Source organism: Haplochromis burtoni, unplaced genomic scaffold (genome assembly GCF_018398535.1).
Source record: "Haplochromis burtoni strain Fernald_Lab_line unplaced genomic scaffold, NCSU_Asbu1 Contig_191, whole genome shotgun sequence".
In the NCBI taxonomy this organism is placed as follows: Eukaryota; Metazoa; Chordata; class Actinopteri; order Cichliformes; family Cichlidae; genus Haplochromis; species Haplochromis burtoni.
In genome coordinates, this window is record NW_024582552.1 from 113,065 (window position 1) to 139,192 (window position 26,128).

At 42.9% G+C, this 26,128-nt stretch overlaps 1 protein-coding gene across 3 annotated transcripts in view; it reads right to left on the reverse strand.

Annotated features, from left to right (window-relative positions):
• Positions 1 to 450: 450 nt before the first annotated feature.
• The window catches only part of znf827 (zinc finger protein 827), a 75,561-nt gene continuing 49,883 nt past the window's right edge, over positions 451 to 26,128 (reverse strand). For 2 of the 3 annotated variants that reach the window (XM_042225995.1, XM_042225993.1), the window contains exons 7-14: positions 24,037 to 24,091; positions 23,800 to 23,900; positions 16,353 to 16,490; positions 15,037 to 15,208; positions 12,991 to 13,157; positions 9,123 to 9,332; positions 7,947 to 8,124; positions 451 to 4,757 (exon numbers count right to left, since the gene is read on the reverse strand). In XM_042225995.1, coding sequence (XP_042081929.1) covers positions 3,704 to 4,757; positions 7,947 to 8,124; positions 9,123 to 9,332; positions 12,991 to 13,157; positions 15,037 to 15,208; positions 16,353 to 16,490; positions 23,800 to 23,900; positions 24,037 to 24,091 — 2,075 coding nt within the window. In that variant the 3' untranslated portion in view covers positions 451 to 3,703. Of the gene's footprint in view, positions 4,758 to 5,142; positions 5,194 to 7,946; positions 8,125 to 9,122; positions 9,333 to 12,990; positions 13,158 to 15,036; positions 15,209 to 16,352; positions 16,491 to 23,799; positions 23,901 to 24,036; positions 24,092 to 26,128 lie in introns of all 3 variants that reach the window. The other variant, XM_005935070.3, reaches the window with a different exon arrangement.

The window sequence follows — 26,128 nt, forward strand, 5'->3', positions numbered from 1 at the left end:
AAGAGCTTGTAATAACAGAGAAAACAACAATGAGATGACCCTGCTACAAGCACTTGGCGACAGTGGGAAGGAAAAACTCCCTTTTAACAGGAAGAAGAGCCATCGGGGAGAGAAAACGGAAAGAGACACTGTGGAAGAGAGCCAGAGATGAATAATAACTAATGATTGAATGCAAAGTGGCGTATGAAAAACGTTGGATCACAAGCTAATCCAACTCTGGTCTTGGGTATCAAGCCCACACAAATGGGAGGACATCTAGTGTCACCAAATCAAACACGCAACATTGGTCTGCTGTGGTGACAACCTTGGGGAAATCAGCCAAAAGTCTTGGTCATCGTCTCTGATTGGGAAAAAAAGCTCCCAAAACCTACATCTGTGAAGATGTTTTGTGCGGTTAAGTGAGCGTCGAAATCCAACAATATCGCAAAGAAAAAGACAAGACAGCCGACATAATATCTGATGTAAGCTTTACTTTCAAATCCTGTTACATTTAGATCTGGCAAGTTGAACATAAAATAATGCCAAACAAAGAAAAACAAATACAAAACCAAAAAAAAAGAAAAAAAAAAAAGTACAAATGATCTATTTACCAGTTATCATCACAACCCTGTACAGCCTTAACAATGGAGTAATAAAAAAAAAGCTTTGTACAGCACATACCAATCTTTACCGAGTGCCAAAAGTTAAGATAGTTGAGCCTTTTCTAATCATAAAATACAGCCAAACTTAAAGCTAACTGATTGCAGACAGTGCAGTGTGATGCTAACTAAATGCAACCGAGGGGGAGTTAGTTTGAAACACAATTAAGTGCTAAAGAACTAGAGGACAATGTCATGCATACTCTGAAGTGCTCAAAAAGGTAGTCAAGCATCAAAAAAAAGAAAAAAAGGTCACTGTGCTGCTTACAGTTGGGCAAAATAAAGAGAATAAGTGCTTAAGAGTACTGGGTTTCAAAAGGAGAGAGCCCTGTTGCCTTTTTAAACATTACACTCAAACTAAAGGGGGGAGACAGGGAGGGGGGAGGATGTAAAGAAGTGCAGCCATTCATGATTACGCTGTATTAAAAAGGCAGACATTTTAAAAAGGTGTCAAGAGGAGACACATTCTTTTTCTTTTATTATTTATCTCTGTTTTTTTTCCTCTATTGGACCCTGACAATTAGTTTGACTCATTCTCAGAAGTCTCAGGTGGTTTCCTTCCACCAAGTGGCACTAGAGTATAAAAGATAACATAGATAGTACAAGGAAAGTGTGTGTATGTGTGTCTGTGTGTGTGCTGGAGAGATGCTCCCTTTACTCCAGAGACAGCATGCCAGACGTCGACAGAACAAAAAGGAACAAACGGGAATTTAAAAAAGAAGAGGAAGAGGGGGGGAGACAATCGAGGCATCACTCCAGAGCAGGACGTGACGGATTCCATCCTAACATCACGTCCTGCCACGAGTTACAATTTGGTCTTGACGATTTACGTTCTCTGTCCAATCGATGCGTTCTTCTTTTTTTTTTTTTTTTTACCTTACATAAGTGAAGTAAAAAACCCCAAAATAAACATGCAACAATATTTCATTTTTTAAAAAAGAAAATGCACAAGTAAAAACAGACACATGGAAATAATAAGGGAAAACAACCCCTTTACAAATAAGGGATTTTGGCTTAAAGACCACTTAGGAAACACAAACGCGATCGATGACGGGTAAAGCTCTTTTTTTGTGCCGCTCCATTTTGCAAAAAAAACAAACAAAAAAAAGACTTGTTTTCGAGCATTCTCGCGGATAAATACATAGTCTCATAATCAAAAAGTGCAGCACTGTGCAAAATTGGCTATCACAATTTAGCCTGGGACCTTTAGTTCCCAGGGGGAGCTTGACCTCTACTGTCTAATTCATGCAATTTGTATTCATTTGCTTTCTCTGATTTCACAGAGGCAGACCCTTTTGCACCGCCAGAAACATCTAAATGTGAAACTAAGGGGTGTTGATTGAGTCATTTCCAGCAACTACTGCCTACTTCACATTATGCTAACTTGGTGGATCTAAGTTTGCACTTAAAAAAAAAAAAAAAGGGGGGGGGGGGGTGTAAAATAAAAGGTTTAAGTGCTTTTGGCTTGAAGTGTAACTAAAGTAAGTGCAATTAAAACTCAAAAGGTTGACACGAGGGAAGGAGGCGGGGGGACTAAAAGCAGTACCGTGTCTGCCGGCCTAACAGAGGCCCGGCTTGGCTTCATCGTGGCACCTACAGGAGCTTTGCCTCGTCACGGGCTCTCTATGAACGCTAGTAGAAAAGATTTATTATGATGTAAAAGGCTCAGTTAAAAATAAAATAAAGGACAAAAAAATGAGAATAAAAATAAACGAGGACACAGAAAGGCCACCAAACACTAACTTTCCCCGCCTTTACCAGCACTGAAGACGTCTCTTGACTGTTCACACTTCTGTATCGCCTTTTTTTTTCTCCATGTACATAAACAAAAATACATTCATTCAAGTCATTTTGGAACAGTTTTTTTTCTTCCTTTTTTTTTGTACACAAAAAAATTACAAAAGCTCCAAAAAGCACCATTGAATCGGCCTGTGGTGACGCCTGCTGCGGGCTAGCTCGCTAAACCCGAGAGCGGGTCACCTCCACAAAACAGTTATCTCATATCTCTTCTAAGTATAGGTGCGTGATACATAGTTCTGCATGTGACGCTGCTCTGACATCGATCCCGTCTCAGGAGAGACTAACGGATGTTTGTAACTTTTTTTTTTTTTGCAATATTTCATATTTAGATTGATTGATGACAGGTCGGATTTTCCATATTTACATCGTCACAGCTTACATATATTTTTTTCTGAGCTTAGAAATAACTACTAACTCTGAGATGGAATCGATATCAGCCAGCAGCTACGCACAATACCGTTTCACCATTATACAACAAAAAAAACAAATTTAAAAAATAATAATAATAATAAAAGTTAAAAAAAAAAAAAAAAAAAAAAGATGGGAAGGGGGAGGGCTATAAAACTATGTACAAGATTGATAAATAAGTAAGTGCGTGGTTTGAGGCGTTGCTTTTGAAAAGCATTCCGTTTCATTGGTTCTGTCCACAATTGCACCGCTAACACTTCAAGGATATCTCGAATTTCGCTTCCTAATGACGTCAAAGCTAGTTTGAAACACAGAAACAGGCATGCTATTCCGATGCATAATAGCGATAGACAAAAATGCACTAAAATTGTAGCACTTGCGAGTTTTGTTTTTCGTCTTTTTGTCTCCTCGAAACGACTAACGAAAAATTAGCTATAAAAGTGAGAGACGTTAGTTCCGTCAGGTAATGCAGCTGGGTCCAGGTCATTCAGATGCTTAAAAACAGGGGAAAAAAACAACAAACAAAAACAAAATATTAAAAAACAAAAAAACAAAAACACAGGTAAAGAGAGTAGTAATTGATGCTGAAGTAGTAATAATTCAATTGATAGAACTGATAAGAAAAGCAGCTTTTTATATATAAATGCATTTTAGCATGTACAGCCTTTTTCTCTTATAAATGTTATTTTTTTCTTTTTTTTCTCTGGTCCAGCTTATTCTGCTGGTCTGATTGGAAAAAAGGGTTGCTCCCGCCGCAGTGGTCAAGTGTCATTCACACCACCGTCCGAGGAGTGAGGGGAAAGAGCAGGAAGGGGAAGGAGGAGGAAGCGGGGGAGGAGGAGGAGTGGCGGGTGAGGTCAGACAGTCTTGGCCCTCTCCATCAGTCCCAGGTAGGCCAGGAAGGAGTGTTTGTGGGAGGAGGGTGAGGGGAAAGAGCGGGAGGGGGACGCCAAGTTGGAGGAGAAGAGGAGAGGAGACGTGGCCGGCCGCCATCTGGAGTGGAGCTGGGAGTGGAATGTGAAGCGGCTGTTGTGGGTGAACAGGGTGGTGAGGGGGATGAGGTGGGCCCGGTCGCAGTTCCTGTACTGTTCCAACATGTGGCGGGAGGAAGGGAGGAAGAGGGAGGGGCTGCCGCCGTCGCCGGCAACGCTCGCTCCGCTGGGGTCGCTTGGGGCGGCGCCGCCAACGCCGTTGGCGTTAACCAAACCGTGCCGGGGGCCGGCGGGGTCCAGCTGCTGGGACTTGCCCAGCGTGAGCGACAGCGCGACGGACTGAAGCGCCTGAGATGCCGTGAGGCTCATGAGAGGGCTGTTGCTCCCGCTGCCTCCGCTGCTGCTACCACCGCCGCCGCCAAACAGGAAGTTCTCCTGGCTCTTCTGCAACGACGAGCCACCCGGTGACGTCTCCATCGGCAGCTCCTCCCCTACCGCCTCCTCGTCTTCCTCCTCTTCTTCTCCTCCGCCTCTTCCTCCCCCTAAGGCTCCGTCCATCCCCCCCGTTCCCCCGCTCTGGTGTTTCTTGAGATGGCGGCTGAAGACGAAGGGGTGTGTGGTAGTGAAAGGGCACTCTTGGCAGCCGAAAGTCTGGCGCGGCGCGTGCTTCAGCTTCTTGTGCAGGTTGAGGTTGTCCTTGCGCTTGCAGCTATAAGAGCAGCGGTCGCAGTGGAAGGGCCGCTCGCCCGTGTGCACGCGCACGTGCTCGATGAGCTTATTGGCCGTCTTGGACAAGTAGCCACACTGCTCACACTTGTAGTGGTTGCCCAGGCGGTGCCTGCGCATGTGGGCCTCCAGCGAGGCCTGGTCGGGCCACAGTCCCTGGCAGATGCGGCAGCGGTACTCCATCTTACAGTGCGTCTTAAGGTGGCACTCCATGGCCGCTGGACGATTGGTGGAGTAGATGCAAAAAGGGCACCTGGTTAATGGAAGGAAGGACGGAGGGAGGAAGGGAAGGGGGGCAGGGAGGGAGGACACAACACACAAAAGCAAAAGACAGCTGAAAGGAACATGTATGTCCACAGCCATGTAAGACACCTTGAAACTTAATAACACGAGAATGATGAAGAGGAGGAGGACAGATAAAGGAAAATTGAGTACAATGTACAGTTCTGTGTGCACGTGGTGGTATGTGTGGAAGTTTAATGGTGAAAGAATTGAAGTGACCAGGTATGCATGTGTGAGAGGGGAGGGGAGGGAAAGGAGGAAGGTGAGGCAGTGTGGGGTAGGGGAGATGACAGGCAGGAGAAAAAGATTGGAGCAGTAGGACATGAAGGGAAATGAAGGAATGGAGTGGCACTTACATTTAAATAGCACCTTTCATCTGCTCTGGGCCCCAAAGCGCTTCACAAACCCTGCAGAACAGAATTACCTCAGAAAAACCTCGAAATGGTCAAGGCCCTCTCTCCCTCTCTACACACTCCTACATATACAGAAACACTTTACATTGCTCGAGTGCATACATGTGTGTGTGCACACACAGGATGGGAGGGGGGAGGGAAGGGTGAAGAAAAAAAAAAAAAAAGTATTGATCTGGGCTCAAAAGGGGGTAAGAAAATGCAGGCAATCGAAAAGCAATTTTCCCCGAAGGTTCTTTAACGTTTTTCTAGTTGGCTTAATTCTGCCTGCTTTTATTAGTAAATATCAAAGTGGCTTAAAGAAAGTAAGAGTCTGGCAGAAGGTCACATATGCAGATGTTAACAGTAAGGTATACGAGTCGAGCTGGAGCGAATTGAATACGCAGACATCAAAAGAGCTCTGTTCTTCCCGTTTAAAATGTCCTCTATCCAGGTCTATATTATTTGTATACTGTACCATAAAAAAATCAATCTGGCTTCAGAAACGTACACCAGACAAACAGTTAAATCATTAAACAAGAAGTCCTTTACATTTAATCGCTCGCACTACAGCTAGCAGCAACGTGTCGAGGTAACGACTAAAAGACGCCGTGCAGGTCTTCGAGCTATGAAGGGGCTTCTTGTGTCATTTTTGCATTCGTATTTTCAGATGAGATAAAAGTCAGTGCAACTCTGTTAAGCAGCTTCCTGTTTTCATTCAGTGAAATGCTACCATTTCCACACATTTATAGCAATGTTGAGAACTTCACTGATGGCTGAACAGAAAAAAAAAAAAAAAAACTACAAAAAACAAAAAAATGTACAACACAGGTCTTTCGTGACAAGATGAGGCGGTATTCATAATGATATTCGATGGTTCTGCACATGCACGGGACTGGAGTTGTGTGAGAGACTCGAGAACAAAACAAAACATGGCTCATGTTGCTTGAAATGAATCTTCACAAAACATCTGCATTTACTTTTTAAGACACATACAGAAGCTTGAATCTTGTATCCAGAGTGGCGTTAACATGGCCGAAGCTAAAGGTGTGTTTAAGTACATTGGTACATTATCAGTGTGTGTGTGTGTGTGTGTGTTTGTGAGGGGGTGCTGAGGTCAGCAGATGAGTTTTATGTTAGCTTGACAGGCCTGAAATGTCACAAGGACGTGTCACAGTACAACAAAGGCTCCTGTGGGACTGGAGTATGGTGATGGAGAGGGAAGCGTGAGGAGACGAGAGCTGTACACACAGTCGGTGCTAATGGCTCAGTCACACTAGAGGAAAAGTTGGTGGTTGTCCGGTGTTTGCGCTGAATTTTTTCCACATTCGGCAGCTGAGTGCGCAGAACTCTCAGCCTCTCTGTGACCACTTTTGATCGCACAGGTCTCCTAGTGGGAGGCAACCGGTTTGAAAACACTCATGGTCTGAGTGCAGCGACTCTCAGACAGATTGGTGAAGGTTTACAAATAGCTGCTGATTAGTTTATCAACAGACTGCCAATATCTTACAATCAGTCAGAGTCAGTCTGCAACCATGAGCACAACTGGTTGCAGACTGGCTGCATTCCATTATATTCCTATAAAAGCCACAGAAGTCGCAGAGCGCCTATGTCACTTTGTAGTCAAATATTTGTCCTGCGGCAACTACGTCACTATTTGTGGAGATATTTCTGAGGCTCTCGCTGGACTCTGAACGTAAGTAGTTAACATGAAATTCTGTGCATGTAGACGACAACAGATTTGCAATTTAGCTGACTGATTGCTAGATTGAAACGGATAGCCGACCGACTCCAGCCTATTGCTGTTTTATCTCCATCTTGATGTGCCAAAGTTGCTTTGAAGGCAAAACTGACCACAAGCGGTTGCAGACTTAGTCTCTAAAAATTTAACAACTTCAAATTGATTGCGCACAGTCGCAATACTTTTGGTCGCACTGCGGTCTCCGACTGCCGTTTTCTTCTAGTGTGACTGTAGCATAATAAAAACAAGGCTGCTTTATCAGAATACATTAAAAATAACAGAACCATATGCAGTGTGCATGTGTGTTTGTTCACACTGGTATTTAAAGGCTGTTCATTCTTTCCACTGCATGCATTTAGACTGAACAGACTGCGAGTGATTTAGACATTTGTGATTATGGGGTGCCTGTAACGCGCTTGATTATCTTTTAGGGGTGTGCCAACAAATTTTATATAATCAACAGCAGAGTGCACCATGTGTCTGTTATTTTGAGGAGGGAGGGAAGTAGTTTTGTGGAATGCAGGTTTCCTAAGATATTTTTTCCTTGGCATGCCTGTTAGCTGTGGGCAGAGGAACAACAGACCCTGAGGGGAAGCCCGTTTCCATCTCCTTTCCACTCTCCCTTCTGTTCACAACAGCCACTGCAGACCCACAGACCGCTGTCTAATAAGTTGGACTTGCCAAGACAGGCTGTTGAGAAAAACTGAATCAAGTATCATTTCATTTGCTGGCCGCAGATAATAACCATTAAAAGGGAGGTTAGGCGATTAAAGGCATGCGGCCCAAATAATCTTCAAATTAAAAAACGCGTTGGTTACAATCAGCTCTTATTTAAATGAATAATGCTTATATATGCTTGTGCATTTTTTAAAAATGTTGCATTTATAATAAGTTACAAGCACACCCCAAGAGGTACTCTAATGAGTGTGTATATACAGTATGTGATTTTTGTGTGTAGTGAATTGAGAGGGGGAAGGGAGGGGAAGGACGGGCGGAGTTAGGAACCTCTGTCTGTACTTGCTTTCCTTACTTGAGCCCTCCGGAGGGGACGGTGTGGCACTTCTTGTGCTCCAGCAGCTGCTCGGGCGTCTTGAGGAACTTGTGGCAAACGTCGCACTCAAACATTCGTGTGATGAGGTGGATCTGGAGGTGGCGCTCGTACATGCTGCGCGTCTTGCACACAAAATTGCAGAAGACGCACTCGAAACCTGGAGAGAGAGCAAGAGGAGGAGGAGAACGGTGAGTATTAAGACCGGGTTTGTTTTTTTGTAGAAAGCTGATCTGCATTTGGACGAAATCTCAGAGGTTCCCCATCTGCTAAGGGGAGAGAGAGAGTTCAGATACAGGGAGAGGTCAGGTGTACTAATAATGCCCTCTTAGGCTGCAGGAGTAAAATTCCTCTGCACTTCTGTTCAAGCAAAGGGGCTCACGAGAGACCGATCGTGAAAGTGGACGTCCAAGGAGATGCAGCAGCGGCTGTAATATCCTGACTGAGTCCAAAAAAGGGCTCGAGCTCTTTAAAAAACACACGACCCTGCAGTTCTTGCAACAAAATGACCCCTTACCGCTCTGTAACAAAACCTCTTTCTGTTCTACAGTACAGACAGACTTCAGAACACGGGACATGGTTTTTGTACACAAACTCTCATTTAGAGTAAACTAACCTTCATGGATAAAATCTGCAGAGCATCCAAATAAAAGGAAAAAAACAACAACAATTCACAGCATCCTCGATGAGACCACATATGAATACAATTAAGTGAATCAAGTTAGTATGTACTCATTGGCTGTGCTTGGTTGAGAATTAATGAGTGTGTTTTTGAAGGACAGAATCGGTTTGGGGGCGTTGTCCCATCTTCTTGAGCCCGTCGCCCAGCGTGCACCTTCCTGACCAAAGCATTTAGTCTTAATAGATCTTCAAAAGACAAGGGTAATTATGGAGACGGGATCTCTTTAATACTCACTTTCTCAATCAGAGGAGTACCCTCAAACTTTTTAGCCAAGAGATTTGTTGATCAGTTTGACCAACTTCCCCCCAGCGAGGTTTCAAAAACATGTCAGTTTTGCTTGTTTGGTCACTTTAAACAACTTTTTCAGAACACCTAAACTCTGATTCTTGCTCATTTAGAAATGAATAATTCAGTTTGTGGAGATTTCAGGGGCTTTGAAAGTGTATTTGGGTGCAACAGTTCCCACAGTCCCTTGCCTTTGTCAGACTTGTCCTCGGTTCCCGATCCCGAGTGGCTTCCGGAGCTGGACTGGCTGCCGGCGGAGGAGGGCGGGGCTAACAGGCTCTTGAGTTCTTCGTTACCGTGGGTGAGGTCTCCGCCCTCCGAGCTGTTGAGCGAGTCGCTGAGGGCCGAGAGGGAGGATGAGGTGCTCTTGGTCTCGCTGAGGGGACTTCTCGAGTTCAGACCTGGACGCCGGAGGGCGGAGCACAGAGAGAAAGAAACGTTTGTTGGTAGGATCTAATAAGCAGGGGAGAGAAACTGCAGGGGCAGTGAAGAGAAAATAAAAATCTACACAATCTGTGAGCGACACATCATCGGTTTTCTAGATCCCCATTGTTACGCACGCGGACACATACACAAACAGAATGAAAACAGGCAGGCTCGATGGTCCTGAGCTCTGACTGAGGCCCTGCTGCCAGTCCAATCAAGATGCAGTGTGCTTTTATTGATCCCCGTCTGTAAGTCTGCAATTCAGTAGGAAAAGAGAGGGAATAAAGAGCGGAGGGGGCGGCAGGGAGGGAGGGGCGAGGAGCTCGGGTCATGGCCAAAGGAGCTAAGATGGCGGGAGCATCTCAGGGCACAGCTCAACAAAGGGCATTCACTCAGGAGGGAGAGGAAAAGAAAAAAAAAGGAGGGAGGAAAAGCCTGCACCGATCCTGAAATGGTTGACCTACCTTTTTAATAACAGCCTAGTACACACACACACACACACACACACACACACACACACACACACACACAAAATGTACAGGAATGTGCACATGCAGCGCACATGCGTCTCCCCCTGCCTGGTATCACAAGATGACGAAGCGCCTTCAATCAAATCTAAATATACCAGGGTCATTCACAGCACGGTCTCAGCAGCTTTTAAATACAGCGTGCCTCTGTCTCCTTTGCTGCAGTATTTATCATCTGCTGGCCTTCTCTTATAATATCCCAAAGGCTAATGGCAAAAGATGCAAGCGGGGAGGGAATGCCCTGAGCCACCGAGACTCGACCTTAAAACACACTTAACTGAGAAATATTTAATTTTCTTTCACAGAATAACTTTTCTGTGACTGTCCAGCAACATTTATGATAAAGAGAAATAAAGAGGCAAATTTTCACTCCTCCCTTCTTATGAAATCCCACCCACACAAGCCCCCGCCAACCCCCACTCACTGCAAACTTCACCGGAGGGGGTCGGCTCAAACACCCGGTGAGCTCTCTGCCATCTCGCGCCTGGGTGTGTCCAAACATCTGACAGGCTGCTGAGCCCACCCTCTCCGACCACCTGAAGTTTTGACACTTCACCAAAAATGGGCAGGACCTTTGACAAATCATTAAAACATCCTCACGAAAAAAGGCGGGATGCACGTTTCTACAGTTGAAGTCGCTCGTACCCCCTCCCGCCACCGTTTGTGCGTTTGCCACTGGTGTCCATCTTGTGCGAAGCTGAGATAAATGCCAAGAGACGCTGAGAGACTTAAAAGATGGCCAAAGTGGCATCGTAAACCCAGCTCGTCTCCAAAAGGACCCGAGGCCTATTGATTTTCCCCCCCTCAGGCACGATAAGGGCCAACCTTCTCAGATAAACAAGGCTGCCGTGGCCTCTGAAAGACCCCTCAGCTGTCTGGGCCGGACAATCCCACCCTCCCACCCACACATAAGGAGCAAACACACACACAAACAAGGAGCACTAGCAGAGGAGCACAACGTCAGCAATAAACTGGACAAAGCTGTTTTAGACAAAAACAGTCATATCGACCACCAGAGGTTCAGACCAGCAGCTTTAAAAGTCCAAAGAAGGTCGATTGGAGGAGACTTGTTTATGAAACCCAGCTCTGCCGCTCGTCTTTCCCTCTGTCCTCGGAAATGTGTTTTTATCAAGGGTTACATTAAGATGTTTTTGCTTAAAACAGCCCATAGTGATTTCCTTTAATTACACAAAAGCAGCCCATAAATATTTAAACAGTGGCAGAGTTTATATTGCTGTGATTATGCTTTTTATTTCTCTCAAATTTGATATCTGTTCACAAAACGCACATACGCCAGCCAACTCAAATGCTTATTACCGAGCACTTTACCTTTAAGTTGTTCACATACAGACAAGGTGAGCAGAGGAGGAGCCCTACGATTGCCCTGCTCGCCCTATCTGCGCTGCTAAGGGGGGGGAGAGCTCTTTAACCTCACCCGTTGTTTAAATTTAAACTCCATGTGTTGGAGTGCAGAGCCAAAATAATAGAAAATGTGTCACTGTCCAAATACCGCACTGTATTTATATTCTGAGCTGCGACCAAGAGCCACAATGTGTAAGCTACCACCCACTCTTCCATGCGAGAGTAATTTTGAAAATAACTCCATAAATCTCTTTTTCTGCGGGAGCTGAATCGGGTACTTTTGCAGAACAGGTCTGAGGACCCGCAGAAACAACAGCGAGCGGAAAGGAGATTAAAAGACGCGGAGTGCGGTTAAGTCCCGCCCATATGGGAAAGAGTTCTCCATCGAGTTTACGTGATTCCTCATCTCCTCCTACCTGTGACCGGGAAATCATGTTGGTGTGCCGTTCTGAAACATCTATCGTTTCCTAGAACGCACTGAGAGGAGGCAGGAACGAAGGGAGGAGGCCTGATTGAGGGTGCGCAGATGTATCCTCTGTGGCACCGTTTGCACCCATGACATATTACAGAGGCGTGAGACACAGATAACACCTATACGTTTTACACCAAATTAGGTTTAGGTGTGAAAAAGAAAATATTGACTGTATTTAAAAAAAAAAAGAGAGTGCAGCAACAAGATTGTGCCTATTATATTTGTATTTCTTTTAGTTCCTTTCTATAATATCTGGAGGGGAATATTTAAATCATGCACAAAAACTTTGATTTACTGCCAATTACACCAACATTTCAGATGGAAAAAAGACATGTTTCGCGCTCGATATTCAAAAAAAGACGCAAGTGATTTAGAGCGCAACATCTGTAAATCACCCGTAAAACTAACCACAGGAGTATAGCGCCTTCCCCCCCTTTAGTAAATCTGGCCCATGGTATGAGGAGGACTCTACAACTAAGTCTTCCTCCTTATCCATTAAGTGCATCTATGAGAAGCTTGTTTCTGCTGCTGAAAAGAAATTCATCAATTCAAGTCATTTTTTTGCCATTCAGAAGCCAAAAGTGTTTTGTTTTTTTAATTAAATACAAGATTCAAAGTAATAAGAAAATAACATGAAATGTTGAGTTATTAAGTTGAAATATAAAAGCTCTTCCTGAACGCCGGTAGTCTCATCTGACATCTGCTATCCAACAGTAGGCTGTAACAGTGTAACAGCGGGAAGGCCAAGCATCTCTGCCACATGTCACACATAACCAGTCGCTTTAAAAATGAGGTTCAGATTCAAGGACGCTTTTTGCCTGGACTCCTTGCGTCCTCTTGTGGGTGGGACTAGACGCGAGGAGAGCAGACGAGGAGGGAAACGGTGAAATGTGAATCATTCAAAAAGCTGCGAGTAGCGTGGCAGCAGTATGCTAACACGCAGCTAACATTAGCCTTCCAACAGCTAATGAGACAGAGCAGGAGGCTGAAACAGTAAAGTCTAATATTTCAGCCTCGCCAGAGGGTGAGCTTTTTCTGTTTAGGAAAAACAGAAAAAAAACAAAACAAAAAGCAAATTGTGTGAATATTTGATGCTTTGCTGATGAGTTGGAGCGTATTTTTTCTTTTTGCAGAACTTTCCTAACATTTTCTTCCATAAACTGATCATCAGCTCACTCCAACAATACACATACAAACAATCAAACAAAAATAAAAATCAAAGACTCTCTCATCAGTGCTGTCACCACCAAAAGTCAGGCCAGCTATCTGTACCTGTGTGCCCAGTGCTGATGTGGTTCCTCATGTCGGTCTCCTCCATGCACACATAGTCACAGACGCTGCAGCAGAGCGAGAACATCCACTGCTCCTTGTCCACATGGAGCGACATGTGGCTGACAAACTGGGCATTCAGCTCCGTCTGGAAACCACACACATGGCAGCTGGACAGAGAACAGAGAGGAAGAAGGAGGAAGAGGGTGAGAATGAGAGGAGGCCGACGGGCCGCTTCAGTGTTAGATTTTCCCTGCAAGAACTGCCAAATGGTATGTTGTAGCTACATTCCTCTCAACGTGATAAAGACTGCTGAAGATAACATACAATTCAGAAATAGTGACACTGACCTATTTTAAAAGACATTGGACACATTAAAGTGTCCAGTTACATCTTGGAAATTCATCCAGTTAGATTTTTTTGCAGACATTTACAGAAAGAAGAGATGATTAGCTAAGCTCTGTTTGTTCAACCAAGCTGCTCACAAATCAAAATCCAAGCTGTTTTACCAGAACAGAGTAGCTGTTTATTTTTAAATATATATAATAAAAACCCCACAATTGAGTTTGTTTGTTGTCCTCCAAAAAAGCCACACCACTCTTTATGCTAAGCTACTGTACTTTATGTTTTGCTTCCAAGGAACAAGACCTATTTTAATTTATTTTAAAGTGTTGTTGTGCAATAGCAAAAAAACAAATTAATTAATTAGAAAAAGGGCACCTAACTGAAGGGATGAACCAATTTTAAATACTTGATTCAGGTCCTAACTAGCAGCCTGTCACACAAATAGCTGAATCTACAAAAATGCAAAAAAGACCATTTTTATACCAACAAGATGATTCCCCAAAAGCTTGATTCTTAATTTGGTGTCCAGTATGTCCTTAATTTTTTTTTTTTACAAAACTGGACAAGGAGGAGAAAAGAAGATAGCAGGGCTAACAAACAAAACAAATCAAATAAAAACTATCAATCATAAATTGATTTATGGACAGCAATTTTAGACATCCTTAAAAGATCCAGAAAAAATAGAAAAACAAACAAAAACAGCAAAGACCCGACACAGGACCAGACAGATGCATCTGGCCCTTTAGCTGATATCCATCTACTGTTCACTGAAGCTACATCACAAATGGTCTCAGTGGAAGGTTGGAAGAAGTCATTCTTAAGGAAGAGAAAAAGCTGAAGTGTTCCACATTAAACACGAATTGGACTGAAAAATACAACAAGTGAGTGCCTACAGTCATCTGTAAAACACCGTGGACACTGTGTCATGGTTTGGGGCTGGATTTCAGCCAGGGTTGTTGGGGGTCTTGTGAAAAATGACGGAATTATGAGCACAGGAAAGTGTCCAGCATCCTGGATTTAAAAACAAAACAAAAACACAAACACACATGCAGTGGAACACCATCAGTCATGGATTGGCCTCCCCAGAGCCCAGAACGCGACATTATTGAAGCAGGGTGGGATCATCTTGACAGAGAAAAGAACAAAAGGCAGCCAACATCCAGAGAAGAGCTTTGATTATCCTTCAAGAAACCTGGAGAACTAATCCTGAAGACTACTTAAAGAAGTCAGAGGAAAACCTGCTAAGAGAGTTCAGGCTGTTTTGAAGAATAAAGGTGGTCACACCAAATGTTGACTTTCTCAAGCTTGTTAGGATTTCAAACTCTGTTTTGTTTTTTATATTGTATTTCCATGTATCGCTAACATATTTCTGCAACACTCATTTCTCAGCTTCCCAGCAAAACATAAGGAAATGTGGGACTTTTGCACAACTGTTCACTGGGTCTTGGTTCATGTGAAAAGCACAGACACAAGAGCAGATCTACTTCATCTCCTCATCTGAACCTTTAGCAAGAAGGCGAACGAGCATGTTTCAGATAAAATGAAAACAAACCTTTAACATGTAGCAGTGGCAGAGAGAGGGTGTAATTGTGCATCAGAGAAATAAATATATATATATATATTTTTTTTTAAAAAGCCTAAATCTACTATGTGGTACTGGCTTGAGATGTCCTCAGCAGGTGTGGTGGTAACACGTGGTCCTACCTGTAGTAGTACGGGCAGTTCTTGCGCTCGGTGGAGTCGGCTGTAACAGCGCTGACAATCTGCTCAGCATCTGTGTTGACCAGCTTGACAGAGTGGATGGTCAGGTGCTGATTGAGGTTAGCCCTGCACTTGGCTGCATAAGGACACAGGTGACACTTGTACTTCCTCTCTTCTGCAAGGAAAGACACACACACAGACACACACGACCCTGGGTTACTGTAAACATCACCTCAAATGATATTTCATTAAGTTGCGCTCAGCCTCCGAGCTTTTAAAGCAAGCCTAAACCTAATTACTTAACGCTTAACCCTGCCTCACCTTCGCCCGACCCCAACTGTAAACCTGATCCCCAGATTTCTGGGAAAAACATGTAGATACCACAAGATGTTTTAAAAAAACAAAACAAACAAACAAAAAAAACCAACAACAGGCACACATGAACATCATCTCCCAATAATTTGCGAGCGCTATGAAATCCACGCAAAAACACACTTCTCTTTATCTGAAAACAAATTAACATAACAGCACATCCAGCTCAAACACGCACATGCTTACACAAAGACACACGCGCGCGCACACACATACGCCATTTGCCCCAAGGACACGAAGCCAGGCAACCTTTATGTCGCCGGGGAAACCAAAAAGACCATCACACTGACATATGCCCCTGCTTCTGCTCTCCGTGGTGTGGCCAAGCTGTTCACAGCCAACACTCTCAGATGGTGAGCGTGCATGTCGTGCAGTGTGTGCACGCTAAATGTGAGAGCATGTCCAATTGTGTGGGGGCATTTTGTACACTAGTCTCCATTTGTGCACTTTGTGTGTGTATAGTTATTCGTTACTAATCCTGAACAGACGAAAACTTTACAAACAGGAGAATCATTTTATTTATTTATTAATTCATTTTTAACCAATAAGGAATGAGGAGAGTGGAGAGTTGTGGAAGACGGCGATGGGGTAGAATGAATCGATGGGGTGCAAAGGCGGGCCGAGTCTGAAAAACACAGGGTAATCAGGACACGAGGGAGTGAGGCAGACTCCCAGAGAGAAAGTGAAAGAGCTAACCAATCGTAGCAGGATCAGAATTACTGGGGTGTGGGTGTGTGTGTGTATACTCCGTGGCATCCTTCTAGCTGGGTAATTAGACGGGCAGTTTTCCCAGTGAGACTAATCATGGTAGTAATCTCTTTAAAGGAAGGGTAATCTAGTCTAGTCAACCTTATTTATTTACTGTGGGCAGCATCAACAACACAGGTGAATACCTAATGCCTGCACTTGAACGGAGAAGACGTCACAGCATGCTGGCGGTGACTTACCTGTGTGCAGGGAGAGGTGTCTAGAAAGGGTCTGCTGTCGACCAAACACCTTGCCACAAATGGGACAGGGGAAGAGCTGTTCGTTTAATCTCCACTGGGCGATCCCATTTCCCAGCTCTCCGTCATCCTTTTCCGAGTCTAGAACACACACGTGCACACACACGGAGAAAACCGTTCCCATCATTTGCTGCCAGCTACAGAAACGACTGCAGACTGCTGTAACTCAGCCAAAGTTACTTACGCTCTACATGCACTGCTGTGCTAAGTGAGCTTCTACTAACCACAGTGTTCTCTGGATTATTGGGTAACCTTTGCTTTCCTCGTCTGTTTTAAGCATTTTCTTTTTATTCAATAATCTATTGTCAGGTGGGATATGAGGCTTCAACATTAGCCCGCTACGATGCCCCAGTTACTTCCCTCCTCAGACCAGTGACGCAGCTTTATCGAGGCACACTCATCCGTTCATATTTTCGTTGAGAAATATTTTCACATTTGAAGAAATCTGCTTCTTTGCTTTCTTTGAGGACAGGATCTAATAATTATTGACCTAGCAGCCAGGCCGTTTTTTTTTTTTCCACAGGACAGGCAGAAAGTAATAAGAGCAGCCCAGCAGGATAAACAGCAGCAGTACATCTTGCGTGTACACTGTAATTTTCATACTTATTAGTGAATTTAAATATGTAAGGTTTATTTTTGAACTGTGGACAGAACAATGCCAGCCATTTTTTGCCCTCCTGCATCCAGCTGACATAATCTAAGCCGTCCTGAAATTTACCCTGATGAGCCAAAACATTATTCTCACTCCACAGTGAAACAAACAATGTTGGATATTTCATAACAGCAGCATGTGCAGGTCAATTTACTGAATGCAGGAAACATGATCTGGTGTACTGAATTATCCTTATAATTGCACATTTGAAAGTGAATATCCAGACTGTGGTACAGGAAGCTTTTTGAATGCAGTTTGTAGTAACAACTACATCTGAGCAAAATTCTTGGCCCATATATTCTCTGGGTACAGCAGCAGCTCCAAAACATGGCCCATGTCCCTAAGAGTCATCAGATAAGAGTCAAAGTTTCTCAACTTTAACAGTGACCAAGTGACCATGGCGCGACAATTGGGTTTAAAAAAAAAAATCTCTTGACAGCTTAAAGTATAATGCTGACAGGCTTTTAATAAAATTTAATTCAATGCAATTTGATTTATATAGCTCCAAATAACAAAAACAGTTGCCTCAAGGTGCTTTAAAGGGGACACGCTTGAACAAGACTCAGCCGAGTCCAACAATGCGCGCTCCAACTCAAACGTCTTACACTGGCTCCCTGTTAAATCCAGAATTTAATTTAAAATCCTTCTCCTCACATATAAAGTCTTGAAAAATCAGGCGCTGTCATATCTTAAAGACTTATCCTAACAGAGCTCTTCGCTCTCAGACCTTCAGCTTGGTTGTAATTCAAAGAGTTTTTGAAAGTAAAATGGGAGGCAGAGCCTTCAGCTATCAGGCCACTTGCCTGTAGAACCAACTCCCAGGGTGGATTTTGGAGACAGACACCCTCTCTACTTGTAGGATTAGGCTTAAAAGTTTCCTTTTTGATAAAGCTTATAGGTCTGGATAGTTATGCTGCAATAAGCTTATGCTCTAACCAGATGTGCAGGATAGCCGTCACAGAGCCTGGTTCTGCTGAAGGTTCCTTCCTGTTAAAAATAAGTTTTTTCTTCCCACTGTTGCCAAATGTTCGCTCATGGGTTTTTTTTCTCCATAATACTGTAGGGTCTTTACCTTACAGTGTAAAGCACTTGAGGCAATTGTTAAGAATTGGCACAATATAAATAAACTTGAATTGAATTAAAAGGATTTGCTGCAACCATCTTGGGACCAGATACTACACGACACTTACAGCATCCAAAAGGTGTGTTAAGCAGGGGTGGTCACAGTATTTGGCTCTTAAAAGGGTACATAAACATTTTCTAATCTAATGTAATAATTTCACATAGTTTCACATTCATAAAGGTGCCTGTGTGTGCCTACCCATCACCCACCAGGACAAGAAACGGGGCAAATGAAACAGAATGGTGACATGTTTCGTTAGTTCCTTCTTTACGAATGCATTTTAATTATAATCTGTGTTCACGTTTTTGATGATTGTAAGGTAAAATCTGTTCGACAGCCAAAAGCTTGGAAGGTAAAAAAGGCTTGTTTGAGAAAATATGCCCCATAATCAAAACATTTTCAGGCATATAAATATGAAAAAGTCTTAATTCCCTTCGTCTGAACAGCAGACGACTGATACACCGCGGGCTAATTTGCTAACCCACGAGAGTGAAACCTGTCTGCCACCATTTGACAGATGCTCATTGTTTAGCCTGCAGGTGGGATGCAGTCTAAATGCATTCTTAATGTCAACGGCAAGCACAAGTCCTTTGCTCTGAAGCCTGCAGCACAAGCACACCACTGTAACTCTCCTCGCTGTATTTCACCTCTTTCATTTGGGAGAGGATGGAAGGAAAGACATAAAAAGAATAACACTGAGAATTTTCACTTGCTTTGACAGACGCTGAAGAATAGAAGTTACAGCTTTGAACTAACCCCCACCATATGAATAGAGCAAGGAGTAATTCACAAACGCAAAAGCATGTAGCACTTTTTTTTTACCCCATTGTGGTGTACAACTACCATGAATGAAGGCAGAAATTTTATTTACAAATGTCTATGCTGTTCAGGGAACAGGCTACACAGGTAGCCTTGGCCAAAACCTTTCTATGTGCAAGACATTAAAAGGTGAAAAAGGCATCTTTAAAAATTCTTTAGTCTCTTTTTTTTTAAATGACGATAAAGAAAAGGAAAAAATGCTGCTCATTCCTCCCACTAGCTCAGAGTTAGATTCTTTGCAGATGGAAATCAGTGCACTTCAGTCCACTGTTGATATTTAACAACTGCTCGCTATCACTTTTTTTTTAATATTTTTTTTAAAGGCTGTCCTAAAACATACCGTCTAGCCAGCCGATGAGCTACTCGTGTGGGTTTGAATACCACAATGAGGGAAAAAAAGCAAAGATTGTTTTGTGGCATTTTGGGGGCATGTTTAGTGGCAACTGGTAAAGAACAGATGTTGGTGTGAAAGGACATTTCACTGCTGCTGCAGTGACTCACACAGCTTCACGCATTTAAAAATCGCCTCTCTAGCCTCCATATGCAAACTACTGAATTTATCTAGCATATCTTTGTTCATGTTCTGTCATCTGCGTCACACCGTCTCCTCGCAGAGTTTCGGAACTGTCAAAGCAAGATCACGCACAGTCAGCTCGACTTTTCTGCAGAGAAATAAGTGTCGGCTAGGAATCCAGACAATAGATGCATCCAGACAACAGATACAAAATTCTATCAAAACAATTACTTTTATAAAACTTGATTCAAGCCAAAAAAAAAAAAAATTCTCCTACCTTGAACCACTCGTGAAATAACGATTTGACAGTATTTCTAAGGAAGTGTTCAAGATTCAAGGAGTTGACTACAGATTGAGTTTCTTGATTCATCCAGATCGTTTTTAAACTGGAGGTCAAACTGTCTGAATGAACATTTAAATTGATTAACATGCAGAAATGTCAAATATCCTCTGGTAGGAAAGTTCTGGATTGCTGATCAGACAATGTGAAAACATCCGAAAATGTCGCTTTGGGTTTGGGACTGCAAGTAAAAAATAGATTAAAAGAACAGTCTGGAACTCGTTTGGACCTTTAAAAAAAAACAAAAAAAACAAACTAATTTGAAACAGAATTAAAGGCAAGGTGTCACATGTTGAAACAACATGAAACCCATTGTGAATTTAATTACCTTTAATCAATTAAAAAAAAAAGAAAGAAAAAAAAAGGGGAGAACATGTGTAATCATACTTGTTTCCCGTTCACCGCTCTGCTGCAGAGAAGGATGAACGAGGCTGGAATACGATGGTAAATGCATGCAGGTCTGTGTCAAGCAACACCTACCATTAGTGACGTTAATAACGAGTGACTTTGTGTTTCTTCACACGCATAAACACAGTAAAAGTCCTCAAGGTGACATCCTGCATTAGCTGGAATCTACCTGCATCTATCGGTTTTTAAACTCATTCGCAGTTTGTGACCTATTGTACAAATCCTAATCTTTATTATGTCTTAAAGCTAAAGTATACCCCATGAAAGCATTAACTTGTCCTGACTCACACAAGTGAGACTCGGGGATGGTTTTGGTCACACAGAGTGATGAGAATCCAGACAGCAGAGGCTCAAGGCCATGACCCGGCATACACACTGATGATTAAGCCAATTAGGGTGTAGGGGCCTTCAAGTGGTTAATGGTTTAATTAGTGCTATTAGAGCAGAAGAGAGGGACGCAAACAAGAAATGAAGGATTGTGTTAAACCCCAGACTGGAGGGAGGAGACAGCGAACTCCTCAAGTCACACTGGTATCACACTAACTCCTACTCATTTATTCTCTCTTTCTTGCTTAAAGGGAAATGCTCACACTTTTCAGCTTCATCTCTGCATGATAGCTGCTCCATTAGCTGCTTCATAATGGAGAGCATTTTTGTGCTACAGACGCTCTGCTGAAGCCGTTATGTCGCCTGTTATGCAGTTCACAGTCTGGTTTTAAGTTCTTTTATGGATTTTTTTTGTTTGTTTTTCCAGGGGGTGGACGGACAAATTAAAGTGTAGTTTGTAGATGACAACAATAGTGCAGCCATTAAAAAAAAATAAATAAATAAAAATACTGGAACAATTTCATTTTGATTTTTGGTGTAATTTTGAATCCGGTCTTTTGTCCGTCATGATTTTCAACTTGATTATTTCAAGTGTGCTTTAGCGTAGTCCTTAATTTTTGAACACTATATATTAAGCCGGAGGATCTATACTGATTAAAAATGATCAAGTGAAATTTCAACTGGTTTGGATAAACTGCACGCACACGTGAAATTGAAAATGCAGGTTTTCATAGAAAAATCGTTATCTTACACTGACATCAAATAAGATATCAACTAGCTGTTTAAAGGCTCAGTCACCTCCTTACAAGTCTGGATAATGACTTTGGATTGCAAGGCGACTGCATGGCTCGCCTTGTGAGAGGCAACCTGTATCAAACAGCTGTGTTCAACTTGAACTGGATGCAATAACTCAGATTGGAGGTTTGCAAGTAACTTCCTTTTAATTTCTAAACGCAGACAGATTGCGAACATGTTGCAATTAATCTGAATCAGACTGCACGCTCAGGCGCAACTCATCTTCTTCCAACAGAGGGAATCGACTCAGCTGGTTATATTTCTATATAAGTAAGGTTGCAGAGTGCAGGTATCATTTTGCAGTTAAGTCACCGTCTTGTAGCAAGTACATCACTGTCTATGGAGGAATTTCTGTTTCAAACCTATGATGTGTAAGCGGTTAACCTGAGTTTGTGTATGTACATGCAACAGTTTTGTGATTTTTATTCTTTTGTGTCTATTACAGTTAAAGACTGTATTACAGTTTGCAATTGGATATAAGAGCTGGTTTGACCTCATTCAATTTTAACCTGAGAGCTGCCTTGGTTTTATTTGCAGTTTTGATGCAACAAAGTTGCTCTGAAGATGACAACTGACAGCGAGCCGTCACAGACTCTGCCCCCATCTTTGAAGCAACCACGCGGTCTCTAACCACTGTTTTCCCAATAGTGTGACCGGACCATAGTATGTCTAAGTTGGGATCTACAAACAGAATAAGTCCATCTTCAAAAAACAAACAAACAAAAAAAAAAAAAACCAACCTAATTTTGGAATTTTAGCTGTTGATTGGATCAGATTAAACACTCAAATTAAAAAATTAATTTAAAAAAAATATTAAAATTTAAAACCAAGTCATGTTAGTAACAAACAAAAGAATTAAAGACATTTGTTCATACTGGTAAGCTGTCATTTTCTGCTCATTGGTTTTTACATATTTTTATAGGGAAAAACCCCAAAAGAACCAAAATTTGAGGAATTTTATGAAAAGACTAAATTAAAACAGAAAAACAGAAAACTTTACATCTCTGGTATTTAGTGAAACTCTCTGACTGTGGGCAAACTAAAGACTTAAAAAACAAAACAAAAACACACTGATCACCTTTTATAAGTTGCGGCACATCTTTTCTTTTTGTCTTCTCATGGCCACAGCAGCTGAATGGCAGCATTTTCCAGGAAAGTACTGTCTTCGCCTATACACTTCTATTTATAACTTACATTATAAAAGTTATTTGTATTTAACAAAGTGGAGTCCAGTGGAATGTATAATCATTATATTACACAGGAGTGCTAAACAAAGACTCGAGGTATGCCTTTGACAGCTGACGCAGGATCAAAACCGCACAGTGACATCTGCGCTATAAAGGAAAGGTGGCACAAAGTGGCAGGGAAAAGATGGCAGTTCACCGACCAATGAACTGAAAATATGTTTAAAGGTCTGCCTCCCTACAGCTGCGGTGGGCAAACTTACCGATCGAAGGCAATGGAGACGCAATAAAACGCGGACACAATGAATGAGGGAGGAAAGAGAAATGGTACAACTGTAAAAGAAAGAAAAAAGACAGAGAGAGAGAGAAAAGGCAGCAGAGGCTGAATGTGAAGCTTAAACACACAAGGGAAAGGGGGAGGTGGGCTGGGCGAATTAACTTTCAGGACACTCTTGACACCCAGAAGCCAATCAGATTTTCATTAACTGGCAGAGGGACAGGCAAAGCTGGCACAAGCTAATTAACCTCTGGATCTCTTACTGCCAAAGGAACAAGGAGGGAAGTTCTGAGATGCCAGGAAAGAGGGGAAGAGAGGGGATGCCCTGAGCAGAGCCTTCAGGTTGGGGAAATGTGCGAGAGTTCAGAAGGGCCTGAAGCAGCTCTATATATGAAAAGGTGAGAGGAGTGGTTTAACCACAGTGTGTGTGTGTGTGTGTGTGTGTGAGTGTGCTGTATTCACACGAAGAGTATTAATCTGTGGACATACTGTATATTGTAAGAAAGCAGGTAATGAGCAACTCCACATTATCAATTATTTCCCGAAGCTGTAGCGAGAACAACATGAAGACTTGGAACCTTTAAAGACCATGAATGATGCAGCGATACCGAGTGCTGGCAGTTAATTAAGTCTCATATTTTGTCGAGCTGCGGAGGACTTTTTTTAGTCCAGTTTCTCTCGTAACAAAACACAAAGACACCCGATCAATTCACTGATTTTTTTTTTTTTTTAGCTGAGGCCACAATGATTTTCATTCTCGATCAATAAGCAAATTACTTTTCTTTATGTGATCAATTATTTAAATTCCATATAAATTATCATTTTTAAATTTGTCTTTAGGTCTAATTGAAAACACTAGAACTCGAATCCCGCATCTTTAACTTTTATCTACATGTCCGTGTTTCCCCGTGATGATGTTGGCCCACAGTGTGTGTCGGTAACGTGTCTCACCGTTGAATGGTACCCTGGTAGAGGAGCTGGCCTCTGCGGGCGAAGTGCTCTTGGAGCGCGAGTTAAAGGGTGATTGTCTGAAGCACTCGTCCAGAAATGGACTGAAATGGAGAGACATGAAATAAATCACACAGCCTACTTACACGGCCATCAAACCAACCCAATATTCAAGCCATGTAATTACTGATCAGACACTGAACAAAAACACGTGTATTTACAGTCTATTTACAGACTTACCTGTTTATCCCCACCATGTTACTGTCTTTGTGGTTGTTGGCTTTGCTGACTTTTTCTGGAGAGAAAAACAATAAACCATACGTTTAGATATCTATTCTGTCAAACCACTGTGCTCAAATTTGAGGGACCGGTGACAAGCTGTCCATTTAGGCTCAGTGTTAGTCGGCAAGTTTCCTAAAACGCCCCGTGGGTCGTAAGTCGCTGTCTGACAGTGACACAGAGATGAAACATGTGCAGAGATTTATCCAACATCCCAGACAATCTTAGTTTGACACATGAGCTGCTATTCAGAGGAATCACACAGATCAAGCCATTGGATGAATAATTAAACAGCGCTGTCCTAACTTTCCTTCTTGATCGGTTGTGACACAATCAGGACAACGCCAAGTGAACTTATGGCCAGACTGCCAAGTTAAGCTATGCTCACGTAAAGTGCAGGTTTGCCACAGCCAGTAGGGAGGCCACTGGCCATCTGGATTAGTGGGAGTTTCTCCAGCGGGTCTGCTGACCTTTGCGCCACGAGCTCGCCCAACAACACCAATTTGCAAGCATTTAAAAAAATTAAAAATAACAATGTGCACGGCTGCCCAGATATGCATTAGCCTACCCAGATGACACATGTGTTGGTGTACGGTCATGCTCTTGTATGATAATGTAGGGGGGGAAAAAAACAAAAACTGTCAACATTTTAGTATCTAAATCAACACCACTACTCTTGCACCTATGGACTCAAACCACAGCACAAGAGCTGAATCACCTTCAATAACATGAAGGTTGAAAACGATGGGAATGTTTAATATTCGACTGTATTACACTGTATGCACACATTCCACACCAAAGTCTTCCTCCGGTGTTCAACTCAATTGAGATTTGCTGCATGGAAAGTTCACAGAATGTGACTCACAACACTTCCATCTGTAACCAACCATTCAGTGACCACCTCTTGCCCAATGGATGCAGGCACCGTCACGCTGTACGAACCTGCTAATGCCTCATCAGTGCAACAATGAGACCACAGAATAAGTTATGCATTTACACATGAGTCTGAGGGGACAAGTAAACCCAGAAAGCCCCCCACAGTGTAACAGCTCACTGTTGGAGGTTAATGGTTCAGCTTTATCCTCTAATGTTTTACCCATCTGTAAATAGGCAGTTTAATACACTGAGAACTGGGTGACAAAGTAAACTCTTTAAACTGGCAAATATTTATTTGCCCCAAATTGTAAAAAGCCCCTCGCCCACAAACACAGCAAGGTGCTATTAATTTTTTTCCCCACCGAGAAACTGTTTAGTAATAAGAAATATCAATATAAATGTACTAAAAGAGCAAAGATTCTTTTTTTCCCCTCCTTAAAAGAAAAAAAAAAAAATCAAAACCTTGAGAATCCTACAGCACTACAGTACAGGAAATCTCTTAAAAGTAAAGCAAGAATTATCAAGTTGGACACTAGGTGCCCAGCAAATGTGCGGACGGATCATGGGGGTTTCAGTATTTGGCAGTAAAGAGCACTATACAAAATGCCTGAGAACGGAGCCATATGTGTGAGTTTCAAGGCAACGCATTGAAGTGAATTTCAAAGCTGCAATCATCTCGGTGTTCAGAGCGACCTTGCTACTGATGTGTCTCTGAGGTCCTACTGCTCTGGGTAATTCATATTGATTGCTCATTGTGTGACAGCAGCCCACTCTGTTCCAGTCCCCCTCACATTCAAGCCCAGTTCTAAGGCGGGCGGTCGTCGCTGTTGCCAGGCTAGTGATGGCCTGGCCTCCCTGGGTGGGCATACTCCGTACCCCCGCTGCCCTCCCTACCCTCCTTATCCTCAGCCACCCCCCGCCTTTGCTACAACCCACCACCACCACTACCAAAACCCACCCCCTACCCAAAACACCCTATTCCGTCACACTGCTCGCCAAGGACAGAGGTCTCTTTCCGCGTTGCCATGGAGATGCCGCACGGGAGAAATGTAAAGGGAGAGAAGGAAGGAGGGAGGGAGAGGAAGTGCAGGGGGAGAGCGTGTGCAGCCAAGTGTGCTTGAGCCGGCATGTCTGAAAACGAGTCGAGAGAGAGAGAGAGAGAGAGAGAGAGAGAGAG